Source organism: Ursus arctos, unplaced genomic scaffold (assembly GCF_023065955.2).
Source record: "Ursus arctos isolate Adak ecotype North America unplaced genomic scaffold, UrsArc2.0 scaffold_6, whole genome shotgun sequence".
NCBI lineage: Eukaryota > Metazoa > Chordata > Mammalia > Carnivora > Ursidae > Ursus > Ursus arctos.
The window spans coordinates 20,954,389-20,969,581 of NW_026623078.1; the positions used below are offsets into that span (position 1 = coordinate 20,954,389).

General features: G+C 39.9%; 1 protein-coding gene across 1 annotated transcript in view; it reads left to right on the forward strand.

Annotated features, from left to right (window-relative positions):
- The window catches only part of NKAIN3 (sodium/potassium transporting ATPase interacting 3), a 592,671-nt gene that overhangs the window by 442,857 nt on the left and 134,621 nt on the right, over positions 1-15,193 (forward strand). Inside the window, exon 4 of the mRNA XM_048212582.2 lies at positions 7,122-7,319. Coding sequence (XP_048068539.2) covers positions 7,122-7,319 — 198 coding nt within the window. The remainder of the gene's footprint in view (positions 1-7,121; positions 7,320-15,193) is intronic.

Consider the following 15,193-nt stretch of genomic DNA (forward strand, 5'->3'; position numbering starts at 1 on the left):
TTATGTACATTTCATAATTTCTGAAATGTGATAGTTTTATTGTTATTATTATTCTGTAAGTATTGTTTGAGACTAAAAAGAAATCTATATTATGTTCTTTGGCACTATGTGGATTAACTATTTACTTAATTTTTTAAATAACCAATTGCTAATTCCTACAAGAATCACTTTTGTTAAAATTGGCAAAAAAAATTTTTTTTTTAAAGATTTTATTTATTTGACAGAGACAGCCATCAGGAGAGGGAACACAAGCAGGGGGAGTGGGAGAGGGCGAAGCAGGCTCCCAGTGGAAAAGCCTGATGTGGGGCTCGATCCCAGAACCCCGGGATCACACCCTGAGCAGAAGGCAGATGCTTAACGACTGCGCCACCCAGGCACCCCAACAAAAAAATTCTAATTCTTTTATTTTTTCTATATTTATTGCCTGACACTCATCAGTAATGTACAGCTTTATTTCACCAGCTTGGTTAACTTGATACAGAATTCCTACTGGAAAAAGGCAAAATAAATGCTTAATTTTTTCTCTTTAATTACTCATTTTTCAAGTGCGGTTATTTTTTATAATTCACAGACATTTTTTTAGAGCAGTTAACAGCAAAATTGAGCAGAAAGCACAGAGGTTTTGTTAAAGTAGCTGCTTTAAGTATTAACAATGAGTTTTTCTGTCTTTCCTTTTTGATCATTATTGAGTCACAGATTTTCATTGATTCAATGTGTTTGGTTGGGCTCAGTCATGATTCTAATGCTCAAATCATTACAACTTCAGACAGACAGACCCTTCATTTTGGTTCCTACATCCTTTTAACATGACATCAATTTTTGAAAATTGTCTTGATTTCTAGCACAAAATATATTTCACACTCTCCTTGTTCCTTCCTTGTACGAACGCTGGATTTACCATTTCTCCAGGGAATAAGCTTGGGTCTTATTACTGGGGAGTGTGAACCAGAGGTGTTTGTTGCTACTGGCATGACGTTGTTTTCTAGGTCATTTCAATGGACAGAGATCACACTCACATGTACACACACACGTACTACATACCACTTTTTTCCTCACCTCAGCTTCCCTCCAGCTGTAGGATCCTTCAGTCAGTACCTGGAGTTCTGAAACCATTTTGCCATCACGTGATCTCTGCAAACTCATCTAACAGGTCTGAGCCCAAATACCCACTTTTGGAGAAGCTTTCTCTGGCCACCTTGTATTAAGTAACCCCATCCCACATCCTAGCTACTCTCCAGCACATCATCTCTTTTATATTAGTTTTTACAACGTATACTTATTTTTGCCTACTTTTATTACCTGTCTTCTCCACTAGAATGTATGTTCCATGAGGGCAAGGATAAGATCTCTTATGTTCAATCTTACACCCTCATGCAGAACTCAGCAACTCCATAAACTGCTGAATGGATAGATGAGACTTCATTGCTTCCTGTAACAGTTCAATCCAGAGAATTAAGCCCCCAAATGAAAACAAAAGGCTTGATTACTTTTAGCCCTGCCTTTGGCCTGTGACCAATGGTACAGAATTGAAAAATCCCAGTAATACCTAGTTGTAGGGATGGGAAACAGGAAGTCAAAGTGATCAATGGCTGCTTACTCTGCAGACTGCTCTTTTCTTTTAGTTTTTTTTAATTTGAGTATAGTTGATACACAATATTACATTAGTTTATAGTGATTGGACAAACTTATACGTTACGCTGTGCTCACCACAAGTATAGCTACCGGTTGTCACCAGATAGCACTATTACAATATCATTGACTGTATTCTTTATGCTGTGCCTTTTATTCCTGTGACTTAATTCATTTCATAACTGGAAGCCTGTACCTCCCACTCCTCCCCTCCCATATTGCTCACCCCCCACCACCACCCTCTGGCAACCATCACTTTGTTCTCTGTATTTATAGGTGCAGACCGCTCTTTATATTCAGAACCATGGCGTAACCTATGGGATGATGACTTGTTCATGGCTTGTACTAAGGATTCTTTAAGAAAGCAACAGCAAATGACAAACACTTCCCGATGGAAGCTTGAATATCTTTTAAGCCTATCTGTAAGGAAAATAACATATAATTGTTGATATCTCTGAACTGGTTCCAAATCTTTGTCTGATGTGCTCTAAGCACACACGTCACTACCAAGCACTGTTTATTCTATGGATCTGCAGTAGCCTCTGAAATGTTTAGTACCTTGGTGAAAAAAAAAATCTGGAATGGGAGAAAGTTGTTTTAACTTGTCTAGATGAACAAGTATTTCAAAACAGTTTCAACTGACATGAATTCTGTTATATAAATATAAACCCAATGCTAACTTTAAAATTGAGCAAAATCTATTTTGTTAAATGCGTGCTCACTTCCAGATGGGCTGGCTTATGATAAGAGAGAATAAAAACAGAGAAAGTAGATAACCGTATAAATGTGGATTCAATGACTCTTTGAGCCACAACTAAGGAAACAGAGAAAAAAAAAAGATTATTAGCAGTTGAGAATCCATTTCTAGAAGTAGAGAGGATTAGCTAAAGTTGAATTAGACACACACCAAAAAAAAAAAAAAAAAAAAGCAGATGATTACAAATACATAGAGGAATAAGACAGAGACTAGCTCCTTGATTAATAAGAAATTAAATAGTGGTATTCTATGAAAGAAGTGACTATTGAGCCGATTCAGTACTGTGGGTGCACTTGCTGTCAATGGGATGCAGGCAGGCATGTCCACCCACACAGCTAATGAACAATATTTCAAAGAATTCTGGAAATTCCTTTTTTTTGTTTAATTCAAGTATTTGAAGAAAAAGAGAACAAGTTTGGAATTCACACTAGAGAGATGAAAGAACTTTTAAACATCTAGTATTTGCTTAAATAGATATTAGGGGAAAGCAGGTATTCTGGAATGATTGTCCTCAAAGTCATAACTTGGTGCGTGTGAGCAGACAGAGCTACCATGTAGTTCTCCATGCATTGATCATGTGCTCCTTGCTCACCCTTGAAGCCACCGTCCTATGTTCTCACTACTTGGACTCACAAACTTCATGAAAAAATACACCAAATTCTCTCTTCTCAGTCCCATCCATTCCTTGTAATCCGGTTTTTCACTCCCAGTACTCTCCTGGTATTGCACTTTATAAGCTCCCCCTACCCAACCAGTCATCAAATTCAGTGGTCCTTTTATACCAGGCTTTGAGCCTATGGCCTTACCACTTTCCCTGATTCTCTCTTCTGTTAGCCTTGACGTGCTCTCTCTCTCTCCAGGCTGTCCTTATGCCTCCCAAGCCCTTCTGCTTTGATTTCATGGTTTTCTTCTCCCTCCTTGCTTTCTTCCTCTTTGTTCCCCCAAAACGGTCCTTTGGTAATTACTTACACTTGCATAAATACAAATATCGTTGTTTATATCTTTTAAATTCTAAAGAAAATGACAAAGATACCAGTCGCCAATTTTCTTAACCATGGTGTGCCTCAATTAGCATGTAATATTCTAACTCCAAGAACTAAAAGAGAAATGGCATTTGAGCTACTTGAAATTATGTTAAAGATCCCTCTGTTGATCCACGGTTTAGCACTAACCCATGTATTTCAAAACTACGGGCTTTGAAGTGGTGACAAAACGCTTCAACAGCCTAAGTGATCTTCTGTATTTATTTTTCTTTATAAAGAACATTGTTATAGTTTTCTGTGCTGCATTTCCTCTGATGTGCCTCATATAGGAAATTGAGTTATCATGTGTTAAGGGTTTTTTTTGAACTGTTTGAAATCTAGCTACTGAAGGGGATTGAAATCAGACATAAACTTGCAATACAATTTTATACCAAATCAAAGTTAGAAGTTTGAACTTTAAGTATAATTTGATACTACTGATGTTCTCATTCAAATTTTAATACAGCCATTGCAAAAAACAGTACAGTGTATAAATATTTATAGTGCCAACAAATTAAGTGAGAACTACACAGAGGGATTTTATGAGTGTAACAAATATGTATCATGAGTTCATAAATTCACTTTTGTTTTATTTGTGTAATACAAATTTTAGTCCAAGTCATATTGAAAGGAATTTAGAGTCCAGCAATAGAAAAGGCCACTGGGTAAGAATGCTTAAAGAGTAGAAATTGCTATGACTCTTGAGATCATGCAAGTTCATCCGGAACCTAATGAATTCTATTAAAACAGGAAATAATAGTTTTTCGGTTGGTGATCAGAACTAACTGTAAGAGATTAAATCTGATGGTCAGGAAAGGGAGCAGTCAGTGTGCAGTTTGCCTGCAGGTAAATTGCCTTCTGTTAAACTGAATTCACTAGCTAAAGCAATTATTTTTCTATAATATTCTCCCTTCAGAGGGCACTGCAAATGATACATGTAGCAAACCAAGAACCAAAAAAAAAAAAAAAAAAAAAAAAAAAGTAAAATGTTTTATTATCAATAAAGTGCTGTAACTGTGAAGGTAACTGAATGATACGTGTAACAAATCAACAACCCAAAAAAGGAAAAAAAAAAAGATGCAAAATATTTTAATAGCGATATAGTCGGAGGCATACTTCCAATAGTAGTTTGGTTACCGACTAGGGTCCTTGGGCTCTCCAAGCAACAGAAATTGACCAGAGGCCACGCAGGAGTTCCAGGCAAAGCTCTTTACTGCGGCTTATGCCCCATCACCAGGGAGACAGCAGAAAGCAAAGGGGTCTTTCAGACTGGCTTTCAGAACAAGTGCCCGGAAACTTTTTAAAGGAGCTGAGACCAGAAAGGACTGACGTCCAAGCACGTAAAGATGGGAATTTCTTGGCGCCTGCGCACTTGCAGGTCATGCTGCTTCATGTGTCATGTGTCTAATTAGCGTGTTAAATCTCCACTCCTGGGCTTGATTTTTAAGAGGGAGGGGAAGGCAGGTGAAAGGTTAGCGCTGGGGTCCACCTTGGCGCAGACTGGTTTGATCTTCACCAGTCTTCACAGTGGAGTCCCTCCTTTGGTGACCATCCTACTTCCTCATTCCTGCAAGATGCGCTCCTCAGGAAGTATATAGAGTTTCCGCTCTCAAGGAATGCCGGATTTTGCGGTCAGGGGTGAGGGGACCTGAGCTCAGTCCCTGCTGTATCGCAATGTGAATTCCTTGAGTTGAGAAAAACCTAAAACTGCAGAGTAACTTTGCCCCCTCTCATGAACTGGACATTTCTTGCCTCATGATTCCTGTTCATATACAGCGGAGAATAACAGCGGAGGGTTTGCTCACTGTCCTTGCTCAGGGAACCCTCACACTGGTTGTTTTCAGCCCCACCACACAGAAGTTCAAGGGCTTTCCATTTCACACCAGCTGCCCCTGTGTTTCTAGAGTGCCAGAATCAATGTCCCGCCCTTAGAATTGCCTTATGGCGTTGAGGCAGGGACTGTCCTCATTCCACTGAGGTAGGGATGAGTGTTGTTTGTGTTGTGCGATTACTGGACAGCCCCTGGGCTTCTGGGCAAAGACCATCATGTCCCCTTGGCACTAGGGGCCAGAGTGGCTGGGAAATAAACAAAAGCTGACCCCCTCCTGTCCCTGTGGCTTCCTGGAAGGTGCAGTGTCCTGGTCCTCTGGTCCTCTCTCCGTCATCGCGCTTCCTCCTTCTGGCTCCCCTTGTGCAGCTACAATTTTTAGGTTTTTCGGGAGTGGAGAGCCTGGCTCCTCATCTATTCTTTTGAATCTATTGTTATGGCAAAAACAGTACGATCTTCTTTGAGGTACCAGGCTGACATTCCCCCAAAATACTAAAAGGCATCTTTTAAGGATTAAACACCTGGGCTGTTGTCTCTGCTAAGAGCTCAGAAAGCTTATTTTGATATGGAAATGTCAAAGATTGTCTTCTTTGTTCTTTCCTCTCTGGCTATCAGTGGTATTTTCTGGAAACAATTGAGGAGGAGGGAGCCTGCTCCCTTCAGGGTATGAAGAATTGTAAGGGTTTGGGAGGGAGAACAGAGTCGCTAAAGGGATAGTACAACTTCATAGCTCAAAGTACAGACTGTAGAGGATCAAGTTTTGGGTCTCTCATTGAATAAGCAATGTATTTAATTTATTCATTATATCGGGCAATCTATTGTACCTCTCTGTGACTTATTTTCCTTACCTGTGTTAGTTTCTTATGGCTGCTCTATAACAAGATACCACAAACGTGAGGTCTTAAACAACAGAGACTTATTCGCACAGTTCTGGAGGCCGGAAGTCTGAAATCAGTTTCATTAGTCAGAAATCAAGGTGTTGACAGGGCCATGCTCCCTCTGGAGCTCTAGAGGATAATCCTTCCTTGTCTCTTTCACCTCTTAGTGGTTGCCAGCTTTCCTAGGTTTGTGGCCACATCACTCCACCTTCTGCCTTCTCCTCTTCTTCCTTGTGTCTGCTCTCCCTCGGACTTGCTCTCATAAAGATACATATGATTGCATTTAAGGCCCATTCAGATAATCCAAAGAAGGTAAAATTTACAGGTTCCAGGGAGTAGGACATGAATGTCTTTCAGGAAGACTATTATTCAGCCTACTATAAATCGGGTTAGTAATAGTACCTACATGAACATTAAAAGAGATATAAATATGAAAAATGCATAGAACAATGTCTACGATGCAAAAAGCACTCATGAAATGTTAGCCCATGATGGTGATGTTGCTGCTGCTGAACGAGAAAATGCAGACAAAAAGTTTCAAAATGCACAAAATAATTTTTAAAACGAACATATGTATTGGGTTTCGTCTCTGGATTTTTGATGTGTGCTAGCCTTAAAATGTTACTCTTCAAAGGATTTTGACTCTGTATTAAACAATTATAATTCAATAGCTTGGGCATATGGTATACACAGCCTTTGTGGTTCTGTCTTTTGTTATTTTTCACTTGAAATTTAACTCATTTCAACAATTTTGTTCATCCTGAATTCTTCCTTTTTTTTTTACTTTTTTCTTTTTTTTTATTTAAATTCGATTAGCTGACATATAGTACCTCATTAGTTTCAGATGTAGTGTTCAATAATTCTTCAGTTGCATACAACACCCAGTGCTCACATGCCCTCCTTCATTCCCATCACCCAGTTATCCTGAATTCTTCCTAAGGTTGAAAATCAAAGATGTGATATGATAGGATTGTCTCCTTTTGCTCTCTTGTCTCCTGCCCACCTAGGATACAGATCTGATGACATTCAACATTTCTGTACACCGGTCATGGTGGCGGGAACATGGGCCTGGCTGTGTCCGAAGAGTGCTGCCTCCGTCAGCCCATGGGATGATGGACGATTACACATACGTCTCCGTCACGGGCTGCATTGTTGACTTCCAGTACCTAGAGGTCATCCACAGTGCTGTCCAGATACTCCTCTCTGTAAGTAGCACATTTGAATTATTGTCTGATCTAGACTCTTCCTTATTGGCATTTTGTAAGTAAACCTCTGTCCACACCCATCTGATAGATAAAGCCTGAAACAAGCACATGGAGACCATCCTTTAAACAATGGAAATAGCAGCAAGTATGCTAACATCAGCTGTACTTAATGGGGCTGCATCCTTTCCTCTTGGTATCCAGACACTTTGTTTTAGAACAAGTTAGTTGCTATAGTTTCTAACTTGAGACACAATACACACCATTCAATGAAATAGCATCACTGTCCCCTAGAAGTAGCCTTGTACATTCTCTACACTGGGCCCTTCTACTTGCACTTCTGCTACTACTTCTACTTCTGAAGCATTCTTTAACTAATGTGCATTAGTTCCAGAGAAACAAGGATGCAAACACACTCAATGGTTAGCTCAATCTACTAAGCCTCATATTTCAAATAATAAATCCTTAAGAAAACAAATCTCTCCAAAGAGTTTTCCACATTGTAGTGCCTAAAATTGGGTGTCGAGATATAATTCCATATAAAGGAGCAGAGAGAAGGAATGGCTTGAATGGACCACATAAGGTTTATGTGCTGGGAATCTGTTTCTTTTTCTCTACCAGATTGTCCCACCTACAATTTGATTACAGTGTGGAGTGGCATTAACTTAAGATATATACCAGTATCAAGAATGGTGTTCCTTTGAGATCCAGCAAGGACTTGGCATGTTGTTTGAGTCAGTATATGATAAAGCCATTTTCAATCACACTTTTTAAATAAACCAACCATCCATCTCAGTCCTTCTGTCCAACTGGTTAGAGGTAGAGTCAGAAAAAAAGATACAGGCTCAATAGTGAATAAATAGACAACAGAAATATAAGAGATGTATGTCAGTGAAGAATGTACCTTGGAATTATTTCTAGAAAGAAGGTTGAAAAATCCTTACTATCACTTACTATATCTGTTCTCTACTGCTGCATAGCAGACCACTGCAAAATGGAATTATTTTGAGCAATATAAATGTATTGCTTAGGGTTCTGTGGGTCAGGAGTTTGGGCAGGGTTCAGCTGAGTAGTTCTTCTGCTCCACCTCGTATCGTCCAGGGTCACTCATTTGAACCTTTCAACCAGGAGCTTCGCTGGGACTAGAATATCTGAGAAGGCCTCACTCAAATGTCTGGTGCTGGCTGTTAGACCACAGTCTCCTCCGCAGTCTCCTCCTCCTCCAGCTTGTCTTTTTGCAGAAGCTTGACAGGCTTTCTTACAAGGCAGCTAGTTTCCGAGAGAAGCCCAACATGTAAGCATTTATCCAGCCTGTGCTTGAATAACGTTTTCTAGAGCAAGTCATATGACCAAGCCCAAGCCAAATGTGGGGGGTGGCTATAAAAAGTGACAATACCAGGAGCCATGTCTCATTTGGGGCCACCAACGTAGTGGTCTTACCTCACTTGTATAATGTATGAATTATTGTTCTTTAACCTGCATATTCAAGTTTTAAAGAAGTGTTTTAGAGCACATTTGAAAAATAATGTTCTAGAAAGACTAAAGATTAGAATAAAAAGTCAAAGATTGTTTAGGGTTCTAGTTCAATGAAAAGCAAATTCTGCACTGGATAAAAAATAGAAAGAGGTTGGGCCTGAATACTTAGGAATTTTCTTTCTGGGATGTAATGGGGAATCTGATTATTCTTGCTTTCTTTATATTGCCAATTGTCAACAGATGCTTATTAGTCTTTTCCTATTTTCTGGTCATTCTTTAATCTCCTAGCAGTTACATATGAAACCATGGCAAATATGTATGTTTAAGTCATTGTTTTAAAAAAAAAATATGGAGGCAAGTTTTCTCTTAAAAATTTTCAGTCTATTTTAAGGTACACAAGTACTCTATTATTATATACTAGATTCTAAAGGTTCTTATTCTTTTTTTTAATTTTGAAGCTTTTTTCTAGAATGTTTCATATCTGGACAGGTCTGCCTCCTTTTAAAATATTATTCATAGTAAATTGCTAAACCATTTTGTGGAATGATAGCATAATGTTCAAATTATTTATAATGTAGCAGAATAGTATGGAATCAAGAAGTCATTTCTCCATATCAAATGAATGGCAAGATTACAGCATTTATTTGATAAGGGGCTGAATTGGCATCTAAAAACATACACTAAGGAGAAACTTTAAGTGGCAAGGAGTACTTTAAGTGGCAACATAAAGTACTTGTCAGTTATAAATTAATTCCTTGACATAGCTGTTTAGAGAACATTCAAAACTGTCCACCTGCATATATAGTCCTGACTATACTATTCAGCCTTCCAGCAATAAAAGGATTAGTTGCCGATCTCTGACTTTTCTCGGATAATACACCTGTGAGATAAGATTTCCAATATTTTATCTTTTTATATTAAAATAGAATATAGCCTGAAATTATTTCAGAGCTGTGAAATTATTTATTATTGTGTGGTTATGTGGGCTTTCTATATTTTCCACTTATTTCATATAAATATGTTTATAATTATTAGAATTGCAATCTTTAGTGTGATGACTTGGGGACACTTGCTGTAGCAGTTGCCTAGCATGTGCTGAGATGTCTGTCTTATTCCTGAAACAAGGGGTGATGGTTGCAATATTTAACAGCTCGTGCTGTATGGGCAACAACTTGGCAAACAGATAAAGAGCTTTGAGATGGGGCAGTGCCCTGGAGGCCCTGCTGCAGTGGGGGGACCCCTGTCATTGATAGAGGAACAGAGAGATCTAGAAGGACAATGGAGATGGGCAGGATTATGGAGGGAGGTTCCGGGGTTCGAAGGCAGCAGCTCTCTGGCAAAGTGAGAGGAAAGTATTTGAATGATTTACCCATGGATACAGCTCTGCTCTGCTGATGAATCCTGCCTGTATTGTCCCACCTGAGAGCAGAGCTTGGAATTGGAAAAAATGAAGTCCCGGTCATAACCATCTATAGGAACTATATACAAGCTTGACAGAAAAAACCAACAACAGCAACCATAAAAAAAGTAGAATTCGGAAAGATGGCAATGGCCTGGGATCCCCTGTGGGACCACGTGCCTGGCTCAACTGTCCCCAGCATGGGAGCTTCCCTGGGTCAGCCTGCTGTCTTTCCACAGCAGCTTCCTGTCTGGGCTTCCCTCACCGGCACCCAGGGTGAGTGGGAGAGGGACAGTGGAAGGCAGAGAGGGGGTTCCTGTGGCCCTGATCTCACCGAAGCCAATTTGCAGGAGCAAATTGTCAGATCACCAGCTTGAACTCCAGGGTAGAATCCAAAGAAAAACTGTGGACAGTATGAGGGGAGGAACAAAATCACATCCGTAGAGATGACAAGTCAAGGGCGGTAGTCAGGATCAAACTGTGGGATGATGTTAGTCCCTCCTCTCTGTGAGCACTGCCCCTGCCCTAGGTTCATAGGCTCATCATTTCTACCAGAAGGGTGGCCAGTAGCTTCCTAGATAGTCTTCCCGGCCCCAGTTCTGCCTCACCCACCATCAAACGTGGACTTTCTCCCGGGGGGATGATTACAAAGTGCCAATGTGATCACTCACTCACCAGCCAAAGATTCCAATTACCTTCAAGATGAAATCTGAATTCATATCTTGTCACATGAGGACCTCGGGACCTGCCCCTGTCTGATTTCCACCCTCACCTCCCAACGCTCCCCAGAAGAAGCCCACCTGCCATCTTCACAGAGCATGACAGGTTCGCAAGCACGGCAGGTCTCCCAACCTGCAACGCGGTGCTTGGAATGGCTCTCCACCCCACCCTCCTACGTCTCACACCACCCTCAGCTCTCCAGCCACCTGGCCACAGTCCACTAGTAGATACCTTTCCCTCAAAAGTTTCAGGACATGTCAAGCTAATTTTTTAAATAGATAATACATTCACTTAGTCCAAAAACATAAAAATGTGTACAGAGAAAATACTCCCTCTTGGGCTTGTGCACCCCTTTGCCTGGTTTCCCCATCTCCGCTCCCCAATGGGCAACCCCTTTGTCTTGTTTGTTTTTAATGCTATGCACATGATTCTGAAGTGTCTATATGAAATTCAAGAAAAGGTCTATCTTCTAAGTCCCCCACAAAAACAGCATATGACGTGCACTCTTATGAGGCCTTCCTTCTTTCTACTTATTATATTTTTTGGAGCTACTTCCCTATTAACACATCAGTGGTTCATTGTTTATTTAATGCCCCCTATTGATGGACATTTGAACTATTAACCTCATCCAAATGCAATGATGTTGGATGTCTAGAACACGGATGTCTAGAACAAAGCTAACATACTATATAACACATGGTATAACATATCAATTATGTATCATAGTTATATGTTATATATCTACCATGCACAGTCTTACACTAAATAACTGTGTGCACATGTCACTGAGAACATTTCCTAAACCTGCCCGGCTCACTCACCCCCAACCTCTACTAGGCAGCCTTCTGTGAGAGCAGTTTCATAATCACTGAGTCTCCGGTCTGTCTACCAGGACGAAAGCCCCTTGAAGGCTAGAGTTGTGCCTTTTTTACTTGTTCATTTCTGTAAGTCACAGTGCTAGCAGAGTGATGGCACATGACTATTTGGTGAATGACTAAATGGCCAACAAACAAGAGATTCCAAAGTCTGAAGTGGGTAAACACAAAAGGAAGAATCCCCTGGCCAAAAATGGCAGGAACAAATGCACTGACAAAAACCAGGAGCCAGAGTGAACTTCATCCGGGAAATGAAGGGAATGTACTGCACAGTGCGTGACACAGAGGCACTCAGTAAGTGTTAGCTTTGTATGCCTATTACTGATGGTCCTCCTACACTTGCTCCGTGCCTGTCCCTCTCCTGTCTGGGTTGGTCCTTCTTCAAAGGCCAAAGTCTCCATCCTGGTGAGCTGTATCTATTGAACTCTTAGGTCTTTAATCCCACACCTGACATCCATTTCCTGCATGAAAAATGGCATTTCTATGATCTTCATAAGATACTCACTCATGAATTTTTATTCTGAGGATGGAACATTTATTTAATATATATTTATTTTCTTTATTCTGGTTTCCTAGAGTTCTTTTCTACCCATGCCTCTCGAGAGCATTTGGCTGACTGAATGAATTTCATATTTTCATGACAAATTTCAGAATTATCTTCGTGAAACGATGATTGAAGTAGCAAGTGAAAGGCCAGTAGCAAGTTCCTAAACACTGTGGCTTTGACTCCTTGTTTACCCCGTATCCTAATGCCTACGGCTGCACCTAACTCAGAGTGCTACTCATTCAGAGTTGTTGAGTAAACTGTGTACATTTTCTGGATTTTAGTTTTACAAAACACAAAGTGCATAACTTTTAAACATTGAATATAATTCACTGGGGCTATGTCTTAATTTTGTTTCATACCATTTGGTAAAGAAAACCTATCCAACCAACACGTTTCCAAGTTATTTCTGATGCAGATGTTATTTCTTTGGATTGGGGAGAGTGCCCAGGTGCAGGGAAAAGGAAAGTCAGTCCGCTCCAAGGCCGTAACTCTCCCTGTGAATGTGCTCTTCCACACCAGGTATTATTTGGAAGGGCCTTCGCTAGCTTAGTTACTTTGCTCCCATTAAGGAGAACATCAAAACGGTTTCGGGTGAAAATGTAAAATTATGTCCAGTTAAATTCCAAGCACGATACTGTACATATTTTCAAATTGGATTTCCATTCTGGAAATTTAACTCCACAGATTTCAAGAAGAAACATATATATGAAATTAAATACTACAAACCAAAATAAGCTTTCCTTTTGCCACTAGAGAATATAGATAAAATGTTTCTGATTGAAAGAACCTCCATCACCAGTTAATTTCATTCTACAGTGTTACATTTTACTCATTTAATTATCAAACACCTGAATATGAAATCCTACAAAACTAAAATGAAACAAGTAACTAAAAGTCAGATTTGTTTGTTTTTTTCTTTTTTTTCTTTTTTTATTATAATCATATTTTTTATTATATTATATTAGTCACCATACAGTACATCCCCGGTTTCCGATGTAAAGTTCGATGATTCATTAGTTGCGTATAACACCCAGTGCACCATGCAATACGTGCCCTCCTTACTACCCATCACCAGTCTATCCCATTGCCCCACACCCTCTCCTCTGAAGCCCTCAGTTTGTTTCTCAGAGTCCATAGTCTCTCATGCTTCATTCCTCCTTCTGATTACCCCCCTTTCTTTATCCCTTTCTTCCCCTACCGATCTTCCTAGTTCTTATGTTCCATAGATGAGAGAAACCATATGATAATTGTCTTTCTCTGCTTGACTTATTTCACTTAGCATTATCTCCTCCAGTGCCGTCCATGTTGCAGCAAATGTTGAGAACTCGTTCTTTTTGATAGCTGAGTAATATTCCATTGTATATATTGACCACATCTTCTTAATCCAGTCATCTGTTGAAGGGCATCTCGGCTCCATCCAAGATTTAGCTATTGTGGACAATGCTGCTATGAACATTGGGGTGCATATGGCCCTTCTCTTCACTACGTCTGCATCTTTGGGGTAAATACCCACTAGTGCAATTGCTGGATTATAGGATAACTCAATTTTAGCTTTTTTAAGGGACCTCTACACTGTTTTCCAGAGTACCAACTGTAGCAACTTGCATTCCCACCAACAATGTAGGAGGGATCCCCTTTCTCCACATCCTCTCCAACATTTGTTGTTTCTTGCCTTGTCCATTTTTGCCATTCTAACTGGCGTAAGGTGGTATCTTAGTGTGGTTTTGATTTGAATTTCCCTGATGGCTAATGATTTTGAACATTTTTTCATGTGTCTGTTAGCCATTTGTATGTCTTCATTGGAAAAGTGTCTGTTCATATCTTCTGCCCATTTTATGATTTGTTTATTTGTTTCTTGTGTATTGAGTTTGAGAAGTTCTCTATAGATCTTGGATACCAGTCTTTTATCTGTAATGTCATTTGCAAATATATTCTCCCATTCCGTGGGCTGCCTCTTAGTTTTTTTGACTGTTTCCTTGGCTGTGCAGAAGGTTTTTATCTTGATGAAGTCCCACAAGTTCATTTTATCTTTTGTTTCTCTTGCCTTTGGAGATGTGTCATGGAAAAGGTTGCTTTGGCCGATGTCGTAGAGGTTGCTGCCTATGTTCTCCTCTAGAATTTTGATGGATTCCTGTCTCACATCGAGGTCTTTCATCCATTTGGAGTTTATCTTTGTGTATGGTGCGAGAGAGTGGTCAAGTTTTATTCTTTTGCATGTAGCTGTCCAATTTTCCCAGCACCATTTATTGAAGAGACTGTCTTTTTTCCACTAGGTGTTTTTTCCTGCTTTATCAAAGATTAGTTGGCCAAAGAGCTGAGGGTCCATTTCTGGGACCAAGTGGGATTCATCCCTGGGATGCAAGGGTGGTTCACCATTCACAAATCGATCAGTGTGATAGATTATATCAACAAGAAAAAAGCCAAAAATCATATGATCCTCTCAATAGATGCAGAAAAAGTATTTGACAAAATACAGCATCCTTTCCTGATTAATACCCTTCAGAGTGTAGGGATAGAGGGTACATTCCTCAATCTCATAAAAGCCATCTATGAAAAGCCTACAGCAAATATCATTCTCAATGGGGAAAAGCTGGAAGCCTTTCCCTTAAGATCAGGAACACGACAAGGATGCCCACTCTCACCACTATTATTCAACATAGTACTAGAAGTCCTTGCAACAGCAATCAGACAACTAAAAGGGATAAAAGGTATCCAAAACGGCAAAGAAGAAGTCAAACTGTCTCTCTTCACAGATGACATGATACTCTATATGGAAAACCCAAAAGAATCCACTCCCAAACTATTAGAAGTTATAGAGCAATTCAGTAATGTGGCGGGATACAAAATCAATGCTCAGAAA